At 46.7% G+C, this 23,708-nt stretch overlaps 1 protein-coding gene across 1 annotated transcript in view; it reads left to right on the top strand.

Moving 5' to 3' along the window:
• Positions 1-911: 911 nt before the first annotated feature.
• The window catches only part of BACE2 (beta-secretase 2), a 374,497-nt gene continuing 351,700 nt past the window's right edge, over positions 912-23,708 (top strand). Inside the window, exon 1 of the mRNA XM_069636047.1 lies at positions 912-1,456. Coding sequence (XP_069492148.1) covers positions 1,181-1,456 — 276 coding nt within the window. The 5' untranslated portion in view covers positions 912-1,180. The remainder of the gene's footprint in view (positions 1,457-23,708) is intronic.

Below are 23,708 nucleotides of genomic sequence, written 5' to 3'. Positions count from 1 at the left end.
ATACATGATGTCATTATTGATCTCATCAGTGATGTCATGTATGATGCAATTAGTGATATCAGCAGTGATGTCATCATTGTGGTGATACGCTGCGCAACAAGGGGCACATAGTTAAGGCGCACATGCTCGAAATGGGAGTGCTGCATTTCAGGGGTTTTGTTGCGTTACTCCCTCTTAACTATTGCTTTTCCACATACATATAGGTACATGTCCTCTAGGTGTGCGGGGCCCTGCCGTATGCCAACATGTATGAAGATAGCCCAGCGGGTTGAGCGCTCACTGCTGCAATACATTTGTGTACAGGTACAAATCCTGGCAATGCCAACTCAGCCTTTCATTCTTCCGAGGTTGGTAAATGAGCACCAACTTCGGTTGGGATGACGATGATGGATGTAAATAGGTTCCTCCTGGCACCCGAACAGAAAATGTAGACTCTGTCATATGGATGATGTCAAAATCCAGAGATCTTCATATGTTGAGTTCGTATGACTAGTGTGTGTCAGAATCAGGTGCCATATTTTTGGTAAATTGGCGAATAATCTGGATGAACCTAAAAAGGAGGAATTTTGGAATCTATGAATGGATTATTCCGATAACTCGTTGATGCTTGCCCTCCTTCCGCTTAACGACTATTTGGACTCGTTAATGATTGTATGTAATGTAATTAAATATGTAATTCGTTGTGTGTTCAGCTTTTGTGGTTATTGTTGTACAACAGGGAAACTGTGCACTTTATTTATATGCATGCTGCATGGTGTGAACGGTTAAATAAATAAATAGACATGCAAGTCAGGCCGTGGGGAAACATGAAGAAAACGAGCCCATGCGTCTGCGATGCAGAGAGGGGGGAATGGGGCTCAGTGCAGAGCCTGCAAAGGTGCCTTTAAAACCTTGCCCAAACTTCGTGCCTGGAACAGGCGGTCGTCATATCCGTCCGGCAGTGGGCAGGGCCGCCCCTTTGTGTGGGTTTATTGCAGGGCCGGCCTCCTGCCCCCGCCTGCGGCTGGGCTGTGAGTGTGTGTGAGAGAGAGGGAACGGGGAAGTTTCTTCAGAAAGGAAAGTAAGTTTCTGAGCCGGGGACGGAGGCGGCAGCATGAGCTGTTCTCGGGCCGGGCTGTGGACAGGACTCGCGGGGTTGATCTGATTCTTTGGCCGGACCCTCAGCCCCCTGCGGGCCAGCATGCGGGGTCTCTGGGCTGTCTGTTGCTGGCTGCTTTGGCTCGGGCTGTGCCGGGCTCAATTCACCTTCCCTCTCAAGGTCTCTTCGGCGGAGACCCGGGCGCAGTGGGGCCCGCTGCTGAACGCCTCCCGAGGGGACAAGCAGAGCGCCCCCGGCCTGTCCCTTGCCTCGGACCCCGGCGCTAGCATTAATTACATGGCCATGGTGGACAACCTGCAAGGGGACTCTGGAAAGGGTTACTACCTGGAGATGCACATCGGGACCCCACCTCAGCAGGTACGCGAGCCGGGCGTTTTGGTTGGGGGGACTGGGGGGGGGGGCGGTTTGGGTTGGCTACTTAACGTGTTCTCTTTAATGTTCACACCGGCCACTGTTCACGTCGTACCCACCGATCGCACCGTGTTGGCTGCTTATAGCGCCTTGATCTCTGTAAAGCGCTTAGGGGTGAACGGCAGGGATCCTAAGCGGCGGAGTTGTATAGGGACATGGTTTAGATGTGTGTGTGTCTTATGCGTGAGCTGCTGCTTCGAAAGTTGATGCTTTTGGGGGGTCCTGATAATGGGAGTACATTGGCGGAGGCTGGTGTTTAGAAGGGTGCCGGAGGGCGGGCTGATGCAAACAGATAATCTGCAGGGAGGCGCCCATTGTCGCGAGGAACCTATTGTTTAAGCTGCCAACCAATTAAACCATCTAAATTACGTGGTGTTTTGGAGAGGAGGGGGTGTCAGCGCAGGCGTTAGAGGTCAGTGGAGGGGCGGTGGAATTGTAGCTAGGTGGGTGCGTGGTGCCAATGTGCCAAACCGGGCTTTTCTTACTAATCTTTGGGAGTTATGCGGTGGTGTGATGAGGAGGGTTTGGGGGGAGGGGGTGTTGGGTGCTGCTATGCTTTTGGAGACCGTGTGCTCTGCTGGAGGTTCTTAAGGGGATTTGTATAGCGCACTTCTGCCACTTCCATAGAGTCCAGGCGCTCTAGTTGATTTGAAAAGGGGCAGAGCGGAATGAGGTGTCTGCGATTTTGATTGTATGTAACTTTATTTTAATTTACTTATATCGCTGTATTTTTATGTGAAAAGTCAAATCTTTGCCCGATACACATCAAATAACTAAAACCGAGGTGACTGGGGGCGTACGTTGGGGTGGGGGCAATGTGTCGTGCGTAACTGTTGCTACCTGTAGAGCAGCTCTAGAGCTCGGCGTCTCTAGCATGTGTGTGTGTGTTCTTGTTTTCAAGGTGGCTGGTGATTCGTACGCTGGAGGCGTGCCCTTTTTCAGGTGGGAGACCTCAGGTGTCTGAGGATGATGGGGGTGTTTTGACCAGTGGACGGCTTTGCCAATTGATTCGCGACGTGTGTTACCGAAGGGTGTCGTGCAAGTTGAATAGACGTTTTCCTGGGTGTGGGTTTGAGAGGAAGCTCGTGCATCCACGACCGAAAGGACTTTGCACGTGATCGGGTGCGTATATTTAGCCATGTGACGTCATACACCGTGCCTCGCCAAAAAGGAATCCTGCAAGCTGTCTTTAAACCATGTCTGCACTATCCTGACCACGAGTTGGGAGGTAGCCTTTAAATGCACGGTCGCTAATGAGACCGCATTTAAGGGCTGGCCTGATGACGAGTTGGGCACTAAATGGGCCGTGTTGCCTCCAGATTTTTGCTGGAGGTGAAAATCCCATTTAGCCCCCTTGTTTTCGGCACAGTTGTTGCCGCCGCCAGTATTAATGCACAGTAATTGCACCGAAAATGTCCCATTTGGTCCAATAAATCCAATGGGCAATGGGGATCTCCCCTTATCGACCCAACCTGTGATCCGGCGCTAATAGTGCCGGGTGACGTTGACACAATTAATGTTGGGTGGTATTACTGCCGGGATACCGCCCAACTCGTGATCAGGCCCTATGTCTTGTGAGTGCAAGTGGGAGAAGACCTTTCACATAGGGCCTCTGCCTGTAAGGACCTGCCTCTGCAACTCCAGGCACTATGCATTGGTTTCTTGGTGCTATAAATAGACTTGCCTTATAAACCGAAGGGAAGCTAACGTGCTTGGAGAAGGTTTGAACAGGGCTCTTTCTTCTCAAAGCTAGGTCCACACTCAATACATAAATCCAAGGTTTGCTCCCTTCAGTGTGCTGACTCATGACACTCATCCAGTAATGATATCTGATATGGCATTTATAACGCGCCTATACACTCAAATGCATTTCTCCATGCACAGAACCCCATGCTCTGGTGCCATATTTCTGCAGCCATACACAAGCACATGCTCGCCAGTAGGCTGGCACCATACCATGTGGCTTATCCCAGCAGACAAGCACATTTCCAAGCAGGTGGTCCTCACCATGATGTTGCCTAGCAAGTACCCATGTTTCCAAGGAGGGCCCCACTGTACCACAACATTACCAAGCGTGTCACTGCCAAAGTGAAGTTACCCATGAATTCCCCACCACGACTTGCCCAGTAAGTCCTTACAATTATGTTAGCAAGCAGGTGGCATTACCTAACAAGTCCTCACCATCGCCTCCATGACCATGGTCAACTTGTCCTCACCCCTGCCAAGACATATCCCTGCAGGTTCTCATCACTATGGCATTGCTTGGATGGCGACACAGCCCTACCAACACCATTACCAAGCAGCTGGCATTACTCAGCAAGTCCCCATTACCACCACCATGAACGCGCCCTGTATGTCCTTGGCACAACCATGCTACCCATCTGGACCCCACCACCACGGTTTTGCTCAGCAGGTGATGGTGTCCTACAGGTTCCCACCAGTACCACGGTATTGACCAGAAATTCCTCATCACTAGGACTTTGCCGAACAAGCCGCCACCACACACAACCCTGCACTCCAGTGTAAACCCCTACCTGCCGCATTCCCCTTGCACATGCACAGCTGTGTTACCACGCTTCACAGAGCACCGCACACACTACCCTGCACTCCAGTGTAACCCCCTACCTGCCGCATTCCCCTTGCACATGCACAGCTGTGTTACCACGCTTCACAGGGCACCGCACACACTACCCTGCACTCCAGTGTAAACCCCTACCTGCCGCATTCCCCTTGCACATGCACAGCTGTGTTACCACGTTTCACAGCACAGCTGTGTTACCACGCTTCACAGGGCACCGCACACACTACCCTGCACTCCAGTGTAAATCCCTACCTGCCGCATTCCCCTTGCACATGCACAACTGTGTTACCATGTTTCACAGGGCCCCATTATTCACAGCTGTGGAGAGTTCACCTGAAGACCTGGACACAGCATCAGGACGCATTGAGGCGTTATATATTTAAGTCCATTAAGGAGAAAGGAAATCTAGCCAATGCGGGTTCTTCTCCAAAGTTTACAATTACTGGGAGCTGTGCAAACAACCGTGGGAGACGCCCACAGTCCTGGTTGCACCCGTGTGGTGCCCTCTTCACCTGCATTGCTTGGGTCCCGATTGCAGCCTAGAAGGGCCTAGTTAGCTTGATGATGCAAACTGTTGATGCCACTGGCCAACTGGCTCCTTCAAACATACCGGTGTGACATGTACTGTGTGTCTTTGGAGATGCTGAAGCCTAACGGGTCATATGCAATGGACTCAATGTTGCAGCGCGCTGCTCCTGCTCAGTTCAGATTTGCACCCGAGGTAGCTCCTGCTTGCTTCCAGCCCTTTGCTTCCATCCCTGATATCAGTATTGTCTGGGCAACACGTTTGACTTGGAAGCAAGACAACGCATAGCAATGATAGGGGTTCGAATCCCGGTCTTGCTTGGAAGCCATCCCTGGTATTAAGCGCGTTATAAAATTATTATAATGATAATCGTGTGTGGTAATTGTGGTGAAAAACCAAATCATTTGGTGTACGCCGCTGTGAATTTAACGTACGCTTTGGTGGAGAAAGTACCTGCTTTACAATGTGAATGAAGTGAAACATTGTTTTGCGTGTCTGCTTTAAGTTGACCATCATTTTATCTGTGAGGAATTTGGAGGGGGCGGGGGTTCAAATGGTGACATTTCCCAAATAGGTTATATATGGTGCGTTTGTGAGACATTTAAAAAAATTGTGGAAATTGTGAGCTATAGTAACGACACCTGTAAGTGGCATCGGTCGGTCTCTCGCTTTGCCAAGCCGATTCTTTGTAACACAAACACCCAGTGGGAAAAAGGGCATGGGTTCTTCTCCTGAGGGGCGGGGGAGTGTAGCGAACTCCATGCTGATTCAGAGGCACTCCAGTCAAGTGTCTAAATCGGTCAGATAGCACAGTGAGCTAAGCGTTCGCCCCTGATGTCTGCGCCAACTGAGCCTTTCATCCTTCCGAGGTCGATACATTGAGTACCACTGTGGGATGATGTCTTATTTCAGCACTCTGAAACTTATGGGTGTGTAGCGCTATGTAAGAAACACATGATTATTAAGTTGCCTCCCATTGCAGGGGCTTTTACAGCAAGTGTAATTATATTGTATCTAAGGGGCAGCTGAAACTTGCACATGTGGTGAGATCAAGGACAAAGTTATGTAGTCTCTGCCCAAGTCACCACATTTAGGTGGCCGAGATGTACCTTGTTATGGCACCCCCCATCCCAGCCTGTGAGGCTGGGGGATGTGGTACAGGGTAGATGTGGTGCTGCTCTTGTGACATTCTTTTTTATTTTTGTTTGTTTTTGTTTTGTTACTAGATTGAGAGACCTGGGAACTACAGCCATATTCATGTGACACTGCAAGTAGTATTTTTAGTTTGGGCTATTGGGCAGTGCTCCAGATAAGAAGTGGGGGTATTTTACTCCCCATTTATTTTTTAAAGTTTGGAGTAAAATCAATTTGTAGGGAGTAAAAATGTTTTAGCTGTAAAACGCAAATGTTTTTGTAATAATTATTTGTTTGTACCTAGTTATTCATACACATCAAAAGATGCAGGTTTACTTCTTCTAATCAGGCTGTAATGCTAATAGTTTCGTCCTGGGGTTCAGCGTGCACTAGTGGTCCAAACATATCCATGGAGCTGTGTGGGAGAAAGAAGAGGCACGCAGCCCTACGTGTTTGTTTCCTATTTTTTTGGGAGTATTTGTACCCAAATCATTATTTTTGGGGAGTATTTGCCTATTTTGAGGGAGTAAAAGTGGCTGAATCACCCCTTATCTGTAGGGCTGCTATTGGGGGGCCACTATAGTACCAGCTATGAGCCATAACTATTTCATTCGACTACAGATGGGGAGAAGTAGCAAATGAGGAGGGACACGAAGCTTGTAAGTGTTGGTTGGTTATTTGGCCACCCATTGACTGGCCATGCTAATTCCTATGGCCATTCCCACCCAGTGCTAGCCCCGCCCCACCTAAAACACCTCCTCATGGGAACTCTTTGTGCTTGCTTTAATGAAGCCGTACCATCAAACTTTGCGTTTGAAGTGCCTGGCAGTGTATTCTATTTTATTTTTTTAAGCAGTCTTCTGAGACCGGGGTACAAAAGGGCTAATAGCGAAGTCTGCTCTTATACGTCGACCAATTTTGGGCTACAATATTTCATCAGAGTCTCTGATGACCACTATTGCAGCATTTTATGTATGGCAACGGGCGGCCAGGAACCTGGCTCTGGATTTGTAAGTCTCCAATTGGATCTATGTCTGATTTAAAGAGAGGAGGGAATGCAGTTAGTTGTATCTTGATTGATCCCTAGCCCCTTAGAAGGGTCTATTGGACCTCCCCTGTTCTTTTTGTTACGCTTTAATGACCATTAATTATATATACTATGTATGTTTGTTTTTAATTGACTAATTGTGAAACTGTGTAGCAGGTATGTCTTTTATTTGATCAATTGGGAAACTTAATAACAAAAAAAGTAGTCTTCTGAAAGTTATTTGGAGTTGTAAAGGTGCTACTTGTGTAATACAAATGTCTTAACCAGGTCTGCCTTCAGCCACTAGATTTATATAAACTGAAGTCCTGTTAAAAACCAGCATTGGCGAAGCCAACAGTTTCCTCTTGTGTAGAAGTCTAAAGTATTTGCTAGACACTGTTATTAGATGCCCAGGTATTCACACCATTGTGTGCATGCTGCCATCAATGGCAACATAGTACCACTAAGGCGGTGCCTGGCAAGTGCCTACACAAAAGCCAAAACATTTGGCATTGCCAATGCCTGTTTTTCTTTTGATATCCATATATGTAACGCAACCCCAAAATGTCTTCCGACTTCCGTAATGGGTGTCCTTAACCAATTCCTCATTGGTAGTCATTCACTATTCAGCTTCTTTACACACCCTTTAACCTGGAGTCGGCAAGTATGCCCTTGCATTGGAGATCTTTGCGGCTAAACTTTAAAAAGAAGTCCTGTGTCACCCTTGACCGTAACTCCCACCGACAAACCAGGAGTTCAACAGTTGACCTATTCTAAATGGCTTCGGACCCTGAATATTTCATATGGGAGAACACTGTCTTTGCATTGATTGAGGCCGCACTGTAGTAGCGTGCTATGATGAAAATGTAGGGAAACGCACACATTAAACTTTCAGACGGTCATGCAAACACATAGATTGAAATTAAGATTTGATGAACGAGAGCTAAAGGCAGCTCCTGGGTATCCTGCAGTAACCAGGGGCCAGGAGATACAATTGGGGAACAAGGAGCAAGCACATAGCGTTCTGCAAGTTTAACTTTCGTATAAGATGCAAAGTTATAATTTTGTCCATTATTTCTGACTACTCCTCATGCTATGAAAGACGTTTATGTTTTGTCCCAAACACACAGAATTAAATTCACTTGGGTGTGTTTGTTCATCAGCTGGCCTTGCAGACAAAAGAAGCACAGCTGCTTGTTGCTATCAAGCTAACCAGGCTACAAGCAGGAGCCAAATAGCCCCACCCCACACCAAAAAAGTGTTTATGCTTGTATTTATATGTAACTGGTGTATGTTTGTTGGTCGAGAATTGACCGGCGTGAGTTAGATGTGTGGTTTCCGTACATGGTTATCGTGAGTTGTTCAATATGGTCGATTGTCATGTGTTGGTAGGTTAGTTGGTGCATGTGTTTACAGGCGGTAAAACCGCAGTGTGCCGGAGAAATGACCTTCTCACTGCTTCACTACTGAGGATGACCTTTTACAGATCATGTAGTGACATTTTTCCAGGTTTTTGGATTTTTTTTTTTTACATTTCTTTTTTATTTTATTTTTTTTATTTTTTTGCGTATCTTTTGATGAATGACGATTCAAATTCTTTGAAAATGTTTACATAATAAAAACGAATTGACTTTTTTGTACCTGGAAATCTCACATTTTAATAAATAACCTTTTCTCATCATGTTATGTCAACTATGGCAGCATTTCTCAATACTAATATTTTTCAGGCAGTCACCTCACCCTTGTTTGATAACCGTGGGACCTATTGGTGCGAAGCTACAGTTTTCCCTTGTTTCCGCCTAAACTATATCACAGAAAAATCAGGCATTAGATGGGCAGAATACCTATAACCTATCTCAAATCTTTGATTGTCATATTTACACAGAAATCACAATCCATTTATTTTCTTATAAATTCTGTCATATTAAGGTCACCAAATCCTTTTCGGTTGACCATATGCAGATTGCGGACAGCTTTCCAGAAATCTGCACATGAATATCTCCCATTGTGTGCAATGGGACACCAACCCCCTCTATAATCCTAAACCCTTAACACCAAACCCCCCCGCCACCCCCCCACCCCGCCTCTGACATGTGGGGCTGTCACAAGGGCTAATTGCAAGCTATGGCAGATTTTATGATGGGCTTAAGTGCTTTTGGTCGTAAAACTGGGAAAGCAGAGAATTCCTCAAGCCATCCCCTTGGCAACCAGGCTTGGACACAGCCAGTATCACACCTAAGGACCCCACAGCAGAAATGAGTGAAACTCCAGTATTTCCCCCACTGCAAGCATTTTCTTAATCTGCTATTAGAATGGCACAGTTTCAATATGTAAAAACCCTTGCACAGTGGTTGTCTGCAATCACTGATTATAGAAAGGCAGCACAGTGTATTTTACAAGACTGAACATGTGGACACTTCAAGTGTTGGTGTTTTAAAAGCACCGTTACAATTTTACTGTAGAAAGTTCCAGCTGTGACCCGGCATTCTGTGGCAGTTTCAACTTACTGCACGTGGATTCTGCAAATTCTGTCTTTTCATGATGGGCTCATGATGCACCAACGCACAGTTTCATGATTATACTTTTTCCCCCATTTTCAGGAGCATATCTTTAATACAAAGGAAGGGACTTTAAAAGCATTGCTTTTGGTCATAGGGAAAAACTCCATTCTGCAGTGCAAGTTTGCACACAAATGTACACGCTGGATGCCGCCGTTTTTCCCAAGAGGGTCTCAGCCTTTCTTGATTTTTCTCAAGTGTCATGAGGTCGTCCCCCTCATGTGTGGCAAAGAACATTTCCAGGCCTCACTAGGCTTAGATGCCTAAATGTTCTCCCTCATGTTTGGGCACGGGCCTCATTTTGCATGTACTCATGCGCACGCCTTTTCCTGGGCGGGCATATCTCCTCCACTGACTCTGGCCTGTAGTTATGGCATGTGAGGGCCATTTCACCCCACAGTGTCGGGCATCACCCTGTAGGCAGGAGCTACCGCAGGGGAACCAGGAGCTACCAGAGATGCTCCTTTAACTTTTTGTCCATTCTGTATGAACCATTGTGTTGAAATGCATATTAGATGTGTTCTAATTCTTATTTATCAACATTCTCAAAAACTCAATCACTGTCATGTTTACATGTTTAAAGGCACTAGTTGTCCCTAGGAGCCACATGTAGCTCCGGGTAGTTGTTGGTTTCAAGCTAGCCAGGCTTTACCATGCTAGAAGCAGGCACTGAATGGCTCCCAGCTCCCCTCAATTTCAGACCCTGAATTGTCCTCGATGTGGAAATTCACATCGCATTTTGCTATTTTTATGTGAGGTGAGCGGATCTCTGCACATTTTTAGAGTGTGGGCAACGTAGAGCTGACCCCTGAGGCCACTTTGAAAATTTGGCATCTATGGCACCAAGCACGGCTTTATACGCTTCCTTCTGCAGTTGGAGGATTGAAAGGGGGTGGAGGGAGCAAATGGGTAATAAGGAACGGAGCCTGGACAATAGAAGTAAGTGAATGATATATTCAATAGATTAGTGTTAATTGTATTCATTACTTTCTTCCCAAAAAAATTCTATGTGTATATCATGTCCAGGGGCGGCGACTGGGCATTCCAACCTTTTCAGTTGAGAGGGGCCCTGAGCCGTTCTCCTATGATGCGGAACAGCAAGGAAATGTTATTCATAAATCATGCATGAAACTGCACTTTTCAGTGCGCATGAAACAGGATGTCTTTGCTGGCACAGTCGCTGACTTCGTCCTCGCAGTTTCCAGAAGCTGTCTACTTTTAAGCACATTGATACCATTGTCGCTGGGTTTGACACATTAGCATGTCAATGCATCATCCTTCGCACTGATTACATGGTCTCCTCCAGCTCCATGGCTGAGTTCCCATGACCTCTTTGCCTTTTCCACACACTACCGCATCTTGTATGCCCCACAGTTCTGCTCATTAGCACCTCCTTCCTTTTTTTTCAACTAAACTGGAGCCATCGTGGTAAGGTGATGACTGGACCTGGGATTAAAAAAGGGCTGACGCCTCTTTCCCCCAGTGCTCTGCTCTGAGGCTGAGAGAACACCTGGATGGGACGAAAAATAACAGGAGGTTTGCAGCTTCAATGTTCCCTTGACTCTGAGTGTTTCTTTTCCTCTGCAGGCGAATGCAAAGAAAGTGTGCCCTACTCGGTGGGTTGCTGTTAAGACCGTTTGGTCTTTCCTGATAACACAGCAGGCGTATTTGTACCGCGCACGTTCACCCCAAGGGGTATCTTGGCGCTATTGACAGATGACCCATGTTTGTACCCAACTTAATTCTACTCATTTTATCGACATCGGAAGGACAAAGGGCTGAGTTGACCTTGACCACGAGGTCAAACACCGGTCCCTGTAGTGGATGCATACGTCCACTGAGCCACAGGCCCGCATGAGCACACATGATTCCTCTTAAAGCAGTGTTTCCCCCCTCCACCCCCTAAACCACTGGCTTTCCTGGTTACAGTCGTTTTTTCAATACTTTTTCTGCATTTTTCACTTTGACGTTGAGCCACATTGTTTGCAACAGGGGATCCGTGTTTAAGGAAGAAACGAGAGACGGCAGCTCAGCAAGTTGAGAGAATGTAGTTGGGATCGGTGTTTAAGCAACGTGGAAATGATTCTTTTTGTTTCTGTATGCAGCTAACTCTGTCACGTATTTTTAAAGGGAGTAATGCTTGTTTTTGAAAACCTGTTTCTGTATCACTTGTTTATAGATTACAAGGTTATTTCATGTTATGTATGTGTCTTCCAAGATTTTGGGGGGGGGGGGGTTGGGGGAAATGACACCGTATGGAACTGCGCATGCTACAGACTGCTCTTCATGCGCTACTAATGCACATTAAGTGTCGCGAAAAGCCAGGTTGTACAGTTGGCCACCCTAGCGGTTGCCCAAGCAGACCGAAATGGGCCCCTGCTCAGGCTTAGACTGGCCTACAGGGCAATAGGGCAATGCTGAACCAAAAACACAAAATGCTCGGGTGGCCCCAAACGGGTCCGTTTGAGTTGCTTCACTGTGAGGCTAGTCGTTTTGACCACTGTTCTGAATACCTATTTATAAATTGTGCAATTTGCATCCCTTTAAAAAAATAAAACTCTCCCTGGAGTACTATTTAAACTGTCTGTCACAAAAGCTGTGGGCCACTTTTTCATTGGTGGCCGAGACACGTGTAAGCCCCAGTCTGACACTGCCCCAGCTCGCCTTCAGCCAGCCCTGATCATATCTGTTGGTGGTGTATTCTCGTCCCAAACCTGTACTAATGCACTTTCAGCATCCAAGCCGCAGGAAAGTACCCCCTGCTGGCTCGCTCATGGGGGGGAGTCCTGTGGCTCTGTGTAGACCAGCAGGCGCAGAAGCCGTCCTCCTAGCATCGAAGCATGCCGTTTGACGCAGTTTACTTCCGGGCTAGTTCTATTGTGCGTCTGGGGAGACATTGGCGTTTGAACTACTTCCTTCAGTTATACTTTGTTGCTATGAAACGTTAATTGGGCGTTTCCTTTATACTGTCTGGTTGAAACCAAGGTACGACTTGACTCCGCAAGTGGGGGGGGGGTGGGGAGGGGTTGCAGCGGGGTAGAGAATGGTGGGTGTACGCACATCTAGTTAGTCAATGAGTGCAAAGGCCATGGTGTGTAATATATGAACAACAACTTCGAGGGCGTTTTGGGAGAGGGAAGGTTGGTCGGGTTTGGGCATTTGATAATTAAATAAAATGCAGCGGTTTGTGAGGGAGACCTGCTGGGGCCCTCGAGTACCTCTGCTCTGAAACCAAGTGATGGCATGCTCTAGTTTCGGACTGTTTAGTTTGGAATGCTTCCAATCGCTACATCGGATGCTCGAGGTGAAAGCAAACGTATGTCAGTGGGGCATCCTCCCTGGACCAGCGTTGTGGTCCTAAAGCTGCAGGAAGTGTTGGCAACTGTCAGATCCTTCACCCTGCTCAAAGCCTCGATCTCGTGAAGTCTTGCCCGTGAGGCGCCAGAGTGTGAAGGCATCTCTGACTTGTCCAGTTAGGCTTGTATTGATTGAGGTAAACTGGTCCTTCTGCTGCCGCCAACATTTTTTACCGCCGACGTTATTCTCTTGGCACAGAATGTTGATCTTTTCCAGTGGGGTACAATGAACCCAGAGTTCACCAGTGGCATAAATACCCGCCAGTGAGTTGTTCATCAAGGGTTGGGCCTGTGGGTCTGCTTCTTCCCAGGTGGTGGTGTTGGGTGATGTGAGCTGCTGTGGGAATACTAAATCTCTTTAGTGTAAGCTACTTCTAGATCTTCCATGTGCTTAGCTGATATTAAGGGAGGGGGGCGGGGAGGATGGGAGGCTAGACGAGTTTTAAAATTCCACATTTGGGACCCCATGCGAGTTTGTGTTTTATAATTGTTTCGTAATTTGTTTGTTGCTGAATTTGCCCACCGGAAAGCCTCCTTGTTAGGGGACTGGACCCACCACTTCCCCGGGGGACTGCTGGAACCAAAGCTAGCCTTGCTGTGAGCAAATCATAACTTTTTTTTTGCTATTTCCAGAATTAAATTATATAATTCAAGGTGGTGTCAGCTGTCCCTCCTGTGAAAAGTCAAGCCCTTCCTCCCTCCTGACAGCTTTAGATCCACCATTCGAGAAATGGTCCTATCCCACCAGGATGAGGGCAATGCACTCCTCGAATGCCTCCCGTTGCCCTCAATTGAGCCACTGGCAAGTGTCCTACACGTCTAATCAAGGGTCTGTACAGATACAACCGCATTACCCCAGCCCTCATCGACCTTCACTGGCTCCCACAGCACGCACAAATCCCCTTCAAGTCTTGCAACATCATCTATAAGGCAGTCACCCAGCTACCTCGTGGAGAAACTCAGCATCTCCGGCGGACAGGGCCCCCCATTAATGCCAGCACACGTACAGACTTAAAATCTGCCTCTGCAAACAGGAAAGGACCACGAAAAAAGCCTCCCTGTCTATGCCCCAAGACTATGCAACCTCCTCCCCGTCAGCATCAGACTGGCACCCCACAATCATACAATTTAGAAAAGAACTCCAGGAACTCTTCAAAGAACCTCTACTCCACAACAAGTAGGCCATCGGGACGCACCTTGTACCCCCTCACTCGCTAGATGCTGGCCACCCTTCTCCTCCCCGCCACCTGGTACAGCTGTACTCCGCCTCCGTATCCTACCATAATAATAAATAATGATATGCCCAGTTCCTCCACCATTTGGAGGGAGGGGAGTGTTGCAAGATTCTCCCAACACACTTCCGTGAGAGCTGCCCCAGCCCCAGGTAGAGAAAACACTGAAGAAATGCACTCTTCTTGTGGCTGTGATCTATTAAGCTGGGCAACTTGTGTGCCTTTAATTTGTCAGCCGATTAACCCACTTTCTGGTCCTGGATTAGCACTGAAATTCGTATTTTTTTTTTGTCTATTTGGCAGTACTTTAGCCCCACCTATTAACCAAAACTGTTGCAGTGGATTACACATGGGGAGGGAGATGGCACATGAGGAGCCTGTTGGCTGTGTTTGCTCTTAGCCAACCCCATTGACAGTCTATGGCTCAGCTTCCAGTTTAATACAACTATCTTAACCAAATGTGCCTTCAACCACTTAGTGTGTCTCTTCGCACGTGTCGCTTGCATCGAATGCCTGTTAATCAACAATTGACTAAGCCAACATTTTTTACTTTTATATAGGTATTTGCCAGTCTCTTGCATCCTGCTAAAATCATTTTCCAGCGGGTGCCGGCTACCATTATAACATGTTGGAAAGATCATCATATTCTCACAGCGTAAACCCAAAGGTATGATTGGGGATGCTTGCTTGGAACTTGACCGGTCCATCAGGTACTTGGGCTTTAATATAACAAATAATGAGTCCAGAAGTGCTATTCAAGATCCCTAAGAGCCAAGTCACATGTACTGATCGCGCAGCTAAAGAGGATATGATTGAGTCTTTTTAGATTCTCCCTAATTCCATTTCGCAAGTTTTATCTTGCTAAAATAGCCCTGTTTTAAGTTATGCAATGGAGCTTTCTTTGATTAACATGGGTCCATTTCTTAATTGGAAGAAATCATCTGGAGGCAAGGTTTGAGTCTTCCCCTAGTGATTCTTGAATGTGTCGCTCGACACAAGTTTTGGTGGACTGACCTCTCAGGAACCGGGTTTTAGTGGGAGAAAATATTGTCGTTTGCCAACTTCCTAGCTCCTCCACCCAAGTCCCTGCTTGAGGCTCTGCATATGTTAAAAGGTAATTCCATACCCTCGCTGAACATTTAGGATCAAATATGTTCTGTATACTAAGTACGCTTGCCCTTAGAGAGACTGCTTTTATTGATAATCCTAGTTTGGCTAAAACCAAGCTCTTTGACTATGATTGGTCTGAGACTGTCAACACATTGGGCCTCATTACGACCCAGGCGGTAAGGGGTTAACAGCGCCGTAAAAGGTGTCGGCGGCTTTTAAACCCTTACCGCCTAATTACGAGGTCCCTTTGCAGGTCCCGACCTTACCAGCCGTTAAGGAAGGAACCCGCAAAGGGACTTTTGAGGTAATTACGGTACCACAATTTGCGGTACCGTAATTCGCGCCTTCCCCATTCCCATCAAGCCCTATGGGGGCAAAAATGCCAATGGGGAAGAGCCAATGGTGAATGGGCAATTACTGCCCCGCCAACCTTGGAATGGGGGGGTAATTCCGCCATTCACCATGGCGGAGTTGGTAAAATACCGGCGTCAACCATGGCGCTAATAGCCAGGGTCGTAATGAGGCCCATTATGTTCTTATTCACCCTGAGGAAAAGGGACATCCTGAAAGAGATCATCCTTTGAGGTTTGATTTGATGGTGGGGAGCAGTACAACTAAACGGCTAGATCTTAACTGGATGTTTATAGGAGCGTTTGCTATGTTGGGAACTCGCTTAATCATGTGGAATTTTCAGATCTTTTTATTTCTCTCCTTTCCTTTTTATTTCTTCTTGTGAAAATACACGATTTTTATGTTTTATTTGACAACCTGGTAATTTGTATATTTTTGATTTTTACCTAGTGCATAGGTTTAATTTGCTAAAGCAACCCACTAATAAAATAGAAATAACATAACTGATTAATTTGTAGATCCCACATTCACCCCCAGACGGGTATCCTGACTCTATTAACAGATAACAGATGTTTATCGCTACCCAAATTAATGGTGCTCCTTTCATTGGGCCTCATTACGACCCAGGCGGTAAGTTACCGCCTGGGTCGTACCTTTACCACCATGGCGTAAACTATGTTTACGCCATGGTGGTTGGCGGACTTACCGCCCCATTCCGAGGTTGGCGGGGCGGTAAATCCCCATTTACCCTTCCCCATTCCCATTTTTGCCCCATAGGGCATAATGGGAGTGGGGAAGGCGTTAATTATGCCACCGTAATTTACGGTGGCATAATTAACATCAAGGTCCCTTAGCGCCATGGATTTTAACACCTGCTAAAAGCAGGTGTTAAAACCTCCATGGCGCTAAGGGACCTCGGAATCAGGTGGTAAGGGTCGGCGCTGTTTACGCCGCCGTAAACCCCTTACCGCCTGAGTCGTAATGAGGCCCATTGACCTCGAATGGCTGAGTGGACCTGCTGGGATTCGAACCTGTGGCATTTCGGTCACACAGACCCCTGTAGTGGATGCATTTGGCCCAGAAGGATAGCTCTGCGGCAATGCGCTCGCCTTGGAAGCAAGATAACACCGAGTACCACAGGTTCGATTCCCCAGGTCTGCACTTGGAAACCTCTGGCTATTAAGCACGTTATAAATAACCAATTACATTACATTTTACATTACATTAGTCCACTTGGACACAGACCTGGCAAATGCCTATCCCATGCCCACACAAACGCCAATGAATGTTAGGCTTTGCATCCTTCTTGGTGGAAATGAAACTAGTGGTAGATGGCACAGGTGCATGAATGCAATCTGCCTTTAGTAATCTCATTAATCCCTCCTGTATGGTTTAGGAGTTCTGTGTTTTTAAACGATTAAATGTGTGCGTTGATGCACACATTGGTTGCTTCTGCTGCCCATTTAAAGGAAAGCGTCCTGAATGTCCGAGGCTTGACGGAATAGCTGTTTGTTGGCTCTTCTATTTTTTTGTATTTCAAGACTTAACTGTTCTCACTTGTAAAAGTGCGAAGTGAATTGCTGCTCTTTAGTCATGACAAGCGGTTTACTACACGTGGCAGCTGAAACCTATAGGCCTTGTCCATTTTGCTTGTGTTGCAGCACACTGTATAATGTCTGCAGCATTTAAGATCTTGCGGCTACAAAATAAGGAGCTCCTTTTTAATGAGCATATAACATTGATTCAAGGCGTAAAAGCCTTGCATAAAGCATTTACGCCGTTCGTTCATGTGACAGCTCATTGCCTGCGTCTGCATGGCGGCGAGGCGGTGCAGTAACTGTTCCGCCACTCCTGTCCTCTCCAGCATAGAAACACACCAGCATTTGCGCCAGCATGGATTTTTATACTGGTGCATATTCCGTGGATTCCTTTGCACCGCCTAAAAGCATGTGGCTCCGTGGGAATTAATTGTAAACGCGGTCTGCCATGCGTACATGGCAGGCAGCATTTACTTGATTTGCACGGCAGAGTGCAGCGGCATAGAAGCACTTGAACCACCTCTTTCCACTCCCCTTTTGCTCTCTGACATGCAAATAAGGACAATTTGGCGGCGGGGCACTGTGCACGTAAAAGTCCAATAACTCCAATATGAGCTCCTAGTTTCCCAGCACGTCCTTGGGTCAGAGATTAAAATCCGGCGCTTGGGACTCGATATCTGTTTTATTGAATCAAGAACTCTACTGCTACACATCTATTCCTTTGCCTGTATTGAGGACCATAGGGACTGAATCTACTTGAACCGTTACATACAGAGTACAAATCGAGGCTACATGTTAATGGGTGGAGGCCTCTCACAATTAGCACAGAGTGGGAGTCGGACCTGCTTAGGATGGGTGGGGTCAGTGAGGGGGTAGGGCCTGAGCCTCACTTAAGGGTCTGCAGATGGAGCACCTAAGTTTGGTCATATGATGGGCTGTAATTCTTCAGCTTCTTGGCTGTCCCTATTTGCGCACAAAGCTGAAACCCTGCCCACAACTCCATATTTACCTGCACACTACAACTATTAAAAATTAGTACCCGCAAGGGACAATCTGATTGTAACGTGTCTATTGCTCAGTGGCAACGTGCTCGTCTTGGAAGCAAGATGACTCGGTGCCACACAGGTTCGAATCCCGTGTCCACGCTTGGAAACCTCTTCGTTATTAAGCCTGTTATAATTATAACAAATAATCTGATTGGCCCTCACCAGGTCGTTACCAGCACAATTTCGCCTGCCTTCAAAGGACGTGCGTGCCTCAAGTTCCTTCCCTTTTCTTCGACTCTCCCTGATCCCTGGGGGCCATTTTTTATATTTTGTTTTTGGGCTCCAGTTGACAAACGGTTTACATGCCCTTTGTCAACTCGAGTAAAAATGATATTAGTACCCCGTTACAACATGCCGGGAATGGGGGGTACTAATGACAATAAAACCCGAGGAGGGTGGGGGGCATTACCCGATCGGTAATGCCCCCCAAGGTTCTATTGCTTAAACTATGCTCAAATTGCACGGCGGCTGTTTTAAAGACAACCAAAAATATATTGGTTAGGTTGAACTGTAGATTTGGGGCCGGATTCACACAGTTTTCCAATGGGATTGCACCATTATAAAGCACTTCTGTGAATCAGGCCCTGAATCTCTTCATGCGTTGACTGGGTTCCTGCACTTTTCAAAGAATTGCCATATGCAGCTGGCTTCATCGCAGACTAGTTTGGAGCGGATGTTTAGTATTGAAAGTAGTAGGTAGCTTGTATTGAAAACTCGACGAGTAAAGCTGGCTGTTAAGCCGACATCACTCTGTATTCTGGTACTTGTAGCCCTACGTTTTGTAAGACGAAAATAAGACTACAAGTATAGGAATTGAAAATGAATTGAGCTCGTGGCCTCTGCATATTGAGTGGCCATACAAGTGGTCATTAGCGTGTCATCATTACTATTTATATTTTCTTCTTCTTTTAAAAAAAATAATTTTAGGAGTGGTTTCCTTGGAGATAATAGTTGTGTGACAGAAGAGAACTTGTATTTAGTAAATGTATGCCACGAGAGCAGTTATAACTGCCCCAATTAACTAAAATGGACTGACATGGTCTTGCTGTGACTTCAGATCCTGTGATGTCACTTCCTGCCATTTTGGCCGTTTGGTTTGCTAATTAGCTCCCCTGCACCCTTCCTCAGGTCCCCACTTATTTTTTTTTTTAAAGCACTTGTTCATTGGTTACTCATTTGCAGCAATGACTTGACTTCTGCTTCAATGTTGATGTTATTATTTTAGTTTTGTTTTGTTTGTTAATGCGTGTATTGAGGGATAGAGGCCCGAGTTCTTACCTCTAATGTGATGGCAATGCAAAGATGACACTTTGGAACTTTCCATGTGCTTGTCATAAATGGTGAGCACAAGGGACTGGCAGTGGCAAAAACCTGTTTGACCAAGTTCCATTAAGGGCGTCTATGTTCGTCCTGAGTTCCCATCCGGAATCCTTATACCACTCGCCCTTGCCAGCACTTTTAAGATTTACATAATCCATTTCCCCGCGGATGTGATAATGCCACACTACACCACACACCCTGTGACAGACACGCTGGCCATCGTCTCTAGCATACTTCAGAAGTCTGCTTTGTCGTCTCGTGGGTCATGGGGTTTGCATGCGATTCCCCGTGAATTCCTTTGTGCTGCTGCGTCAGCTGACGAAGATTAACACAGAGCGGAGCATTGACCGTTTTCTATCAGCCGGGCCCACTTGTTTTGGGAATGTGTAAATCCTGCGCCGCACCCTGTGGCCATTCCTCCCACACCCCCCCGCGTGGGAGAGACATCTCGCGGAACACACGCGAGATCTGGTGGGGCACCGTTTGTAACTTGTTTCTCATCGAGCGTGGCAACCTTTCACTGTGTACGTCAGCTTTTCTGAGAAGCTTACGTTCTCGAGCAGCCCCCTGCTCAGGGTTGTTGATGCTGGTACAAAGCCAGGGGCATAACACAAGATTTGGGGGCCCACTACCAGCCATGCTGAGAGCTCCTCAACAAAGCAAGGGATGCGCCACACTCTGGGCCGACCGGGATTACCATGCATGTGCCATGTCCATGATGCTCGTGCTGCTGCAGTGGCTCGCACGCACTGCGCTAGGTGAAGATCAATGTCTTTCATCAAAGCAGTAACACAGTGGTGGTGCCTGGCCCTTAGCACCCAGGTGGCGGGTGAATAATTTTTATTTTCATTGGCGGTGCGTAAATATTTGCCACAGGTATGTGAGAGCGACCAAATGTAGCGAGGAAGTCCGAACTAATGAAAGCTGATGTGGGAGGAGAACGGGGCGGTGATCCTCCACCCCTCCCACCATAGACATTTTTTTGAATAATGGGTTAACATAGTGCATTACACAGCACACTTTCTGTGAAAAATTGGTTAACAAGCCGGACGCTTTTCAATCAGTTTTGTTGAGTAACTCATGAAAACATCCAATAGAGGCAAGTCACCAACAGTGCAAACGATAATTTTCCCAATGTATTTTCATGCCTTTCCCCACAATATATGCTGGTATAAAAAGAAGTCATGCTTGCTGTGCCAATACCTTTCCATGCTGCCTGCACCAATATATGCCAGTATGCCTATATAAGAACATACTCAGTTTGGCTTTGCTATTAAAAAATGCCATGCCACAATAAGAAAACCTGTCCAAACTAACTCCAATGTAGGCCAGTTTAGAGACACAAGTAGACATATCATGCCTGCTTTATCATAGATGCCAAGTAAAGAATGTCATGCCACAGTAAGAAATAGCTAGGCTGGCTGCACCAAAATGCCTCTAGCCAATTAATAACATACATTAAGTTGCCTTTTCCCAAAAATGCTTGTAAACATTCAATGTAATTTAAGGAGATGGCAATAATGCTCCAGTGCTCGCAGGAACCCCCCACACCCCAACAACACGCACATATTATCACATTTGCTCTCACCCTTAAACCTTCTCTCACACGTGTGCCCAGAACGTTCATGTTGCATACTCCACACATGCACCTACCTCCCAGAACATTTGGTCACATTATTACTTATTCACTTGCCTGGTTTCCCCTTATCTTTACCTTTTCGGATTTTCAGGATAACCATGATTAATATTCATTAGAAAATTTGCACGCAATGAATCTAAATGAATGCAGTTATTTTTCTCATGAATATTAATGAGGGCTATCCTTGAGGCCTGGAGTTGGACAACTCTGTACTAGAGCATCTACCAGCCTTCGTGATCGATAAGGCACAAGCCTAGGGGAGTTTCCAACAGGCGCTAGAATGTAGGCATGGTGAAGACCCGGACCTGAGATGTGTGTGTGATGAGTCCCTTCAAATTTTCCACATGCTTCTATCGCCTGCTACTATCTAGAGCACCCTCTCATTACAATCTGGTGGAGCTTCATTTTAGTGTAAGGTATCTCGCTTGTATATCAACTCAATTGGGCAAGGACATATAGATCCAACTAGAGATTGGACCCTCTGCCTCCTGAATTTCAATGAAGTCAACCTTGATTCGATTGAAAAATACTGCAATTCTTATTTAATTTCTCTGCAGCAGGTGTGATAATACACATGTATAAAGACATAGGATATACAATGAAGAAGGGTTGAAAGACAACACAAAAACAAGTCTGACTTGTTTTTGTGTTGTCTTTCAACCCTTCATTGTAGCACATACACGTGCATCTAATTTGCAATTACAGTATTCATGTTTCATGCGACCCCCTCCCATTATGATGCATAGAGAATGTAACTGCTCAAATTTACCAAATATGATTGATTTGGATTGTCTTACCCATGTACTACACCATGTACCGTTTATGGTGTATATCCTACGTCCTAATATCCATGTGTATTATCGCAACGGCTGCAGAGAAATGAAATAAGAATTGGAGTATTTTTCAATCTAATCAAAGTTGACTTTATTGAAAATCAGGAGCCAGAGGGTCCAATCTCTAGTAAGTGTCATGATCTCTGCTTCCAAAAGATCAGGACTTGCCCGACTCCCTTGGAAGCAGACCCATAACCCCGGTTCCGAGTGCCGGCCAGTCCCAATTGGGACCTTTTGGACCCTGTCCTGGCGCCAGTGGCACCAGGCTCATAAAGATGCCCAGTCCCAGCGCTGGAAGCGCCGGGCTCATAATGCTTTGGTGGACTTACCTGCAGCAGACCATGCTGCTTACTTACCTGCCAGTTGAACCCCTGATCCTCTTCTGTTTGGGACTACTTTTCCTGTTGGGTGGGGCAGGAACCACTCCCTAGGTTCAGAACACTGGAACTCTTCTGGAAAGCAGGAACTCTTTTCTTACCTAGGCGTGGCTGTGGAAGGAGACATCTAAGCACTACAGGAGGCTATTTAAACCACACCCGATGGATGAATCTTGCTTTGCGTTATTCTGCATTCTCTGCAGCAGAACGCTCATCGTGTCTTCTGCTTCTGATCCTGGGCCTAAGGGAACAAAGGCTTACCATCCTGGAATCCAGTCTTCAGCAGCACCTGTAAAGACAAAGAAAGAACAGGTTAGCACTACGGTCTTCAGTGGCAGCGCATCTCTTACCTGGTCCATCGGCTGTCACCAACGCCTCGCGCTGCATTCCGGCATCTGAAAGACAAAGGCTTACCTACTCTTCGCATGCTCCGGAGGTCTTCGACTGCATTCCGGCATCTGAAAGACAAAAGCTTACCAGCTCTTCGCACGCTCCGGAGGCCTTCGGCGCTGCATCCCGCATCTGAAAGACAAAAGAAGGTGCGTTTAAAGACATTGGGCAACTTTATTACTCACGTGCCATTACTCCTTCCCACGCCGAATCCAGTGGGTATTCCAGCACCGTTCAGCTTCTCTAAAGCTCCGAACTTGTACCTGCAAGATAAAAGGGACAGTTAGTGCGCATCGTGAAGCAGGCTACAAGCGCTTACTTACGTGCTTCCAGGCGCTTCTATTCCTCACGCGGGTTCGATCCTCAACTCTCATCAGCCCGCCATCCGCCATCGCCGGAACCCTGCAAAACAAGAGATATCATTACAAAAGACTTTTAAGACATTTGAAGTGCCCAGAACTTACCGTTCGTGCAGTTAACGACGGACAGCAGTCCTCTGAGGTCAAGAGGCCTGCACCCTTATCCAGTGAAGAAACTGGTTACGGCACCCTGCCCCGAGGCAGATGGAGAGCTCGGCGTTCACTTACCTAAGGTGAGGGCGTTAACCTTTGGGGTTCTACAGGAGAAGAGAAAGGGAAGAGGAGAGAGGCACCCAATAAACCCAGTTCATTAATCCCATATTTTCTATCTGCAGACATCTTACTCTTCGAGTCAGACATACAGTGCACAGAGGTCCAGCCCAAAGAGCCAACCGTGTGTTACACATCACCTTTGAAGATACGGCATTCACCCAGTCAAGACCGGCGCCTCTGCGGGAATCAGGTGAGCGTTACAGTAAGTCTCTGTGTCCTTGCTCAATTGTGTTGATATGAGTATACTTATCTGGGTAGAGCAAGGCATTAACCAGGTGCCCTTTATAATACTAGGTTTCTCACTTGGCCAGTGACTCTATATACATGGGTGTCGAATTTCTACTTGTGCAGCTTCATCTCCAATTATGGCTCAACTGGTTGTATCAGGAGAGAGTGGGAGGCGTGCATTGGGATCAGTTTTCAAGCCAGGCTGAGGGGCATATGAAGGATGCACATTCCTTCTCTAGCTCTATATATCGAAAGCTAGTTGGGTACAAGGTGGCACCTTTGTCACAAATTGGTAGTACAGGAAGCTTGGTACTGAAGGT

The sequence above is a fragment of the Ambystoma mexicanum genome, chromosome 7p (genome assembly GCF_040938575.1).
Source record: "Ambystoma mexicanum isolate Mex_15411 chromosome 7p, UKY_AmexF1_1, whole genome shotgun sequence".
NCBI classification, from domain to species: Eukaryota; Metazoa; Chordata; class Amphibia; order Caudata; family Ambystomatidae; genus Ambystoma; species Ambystoma mexicanum.
The sequence above is the reverse complement of the archived record's forward strand: the minus strand, read 5'-3'. Positions and strand labels throughout refer to the sequence as shown.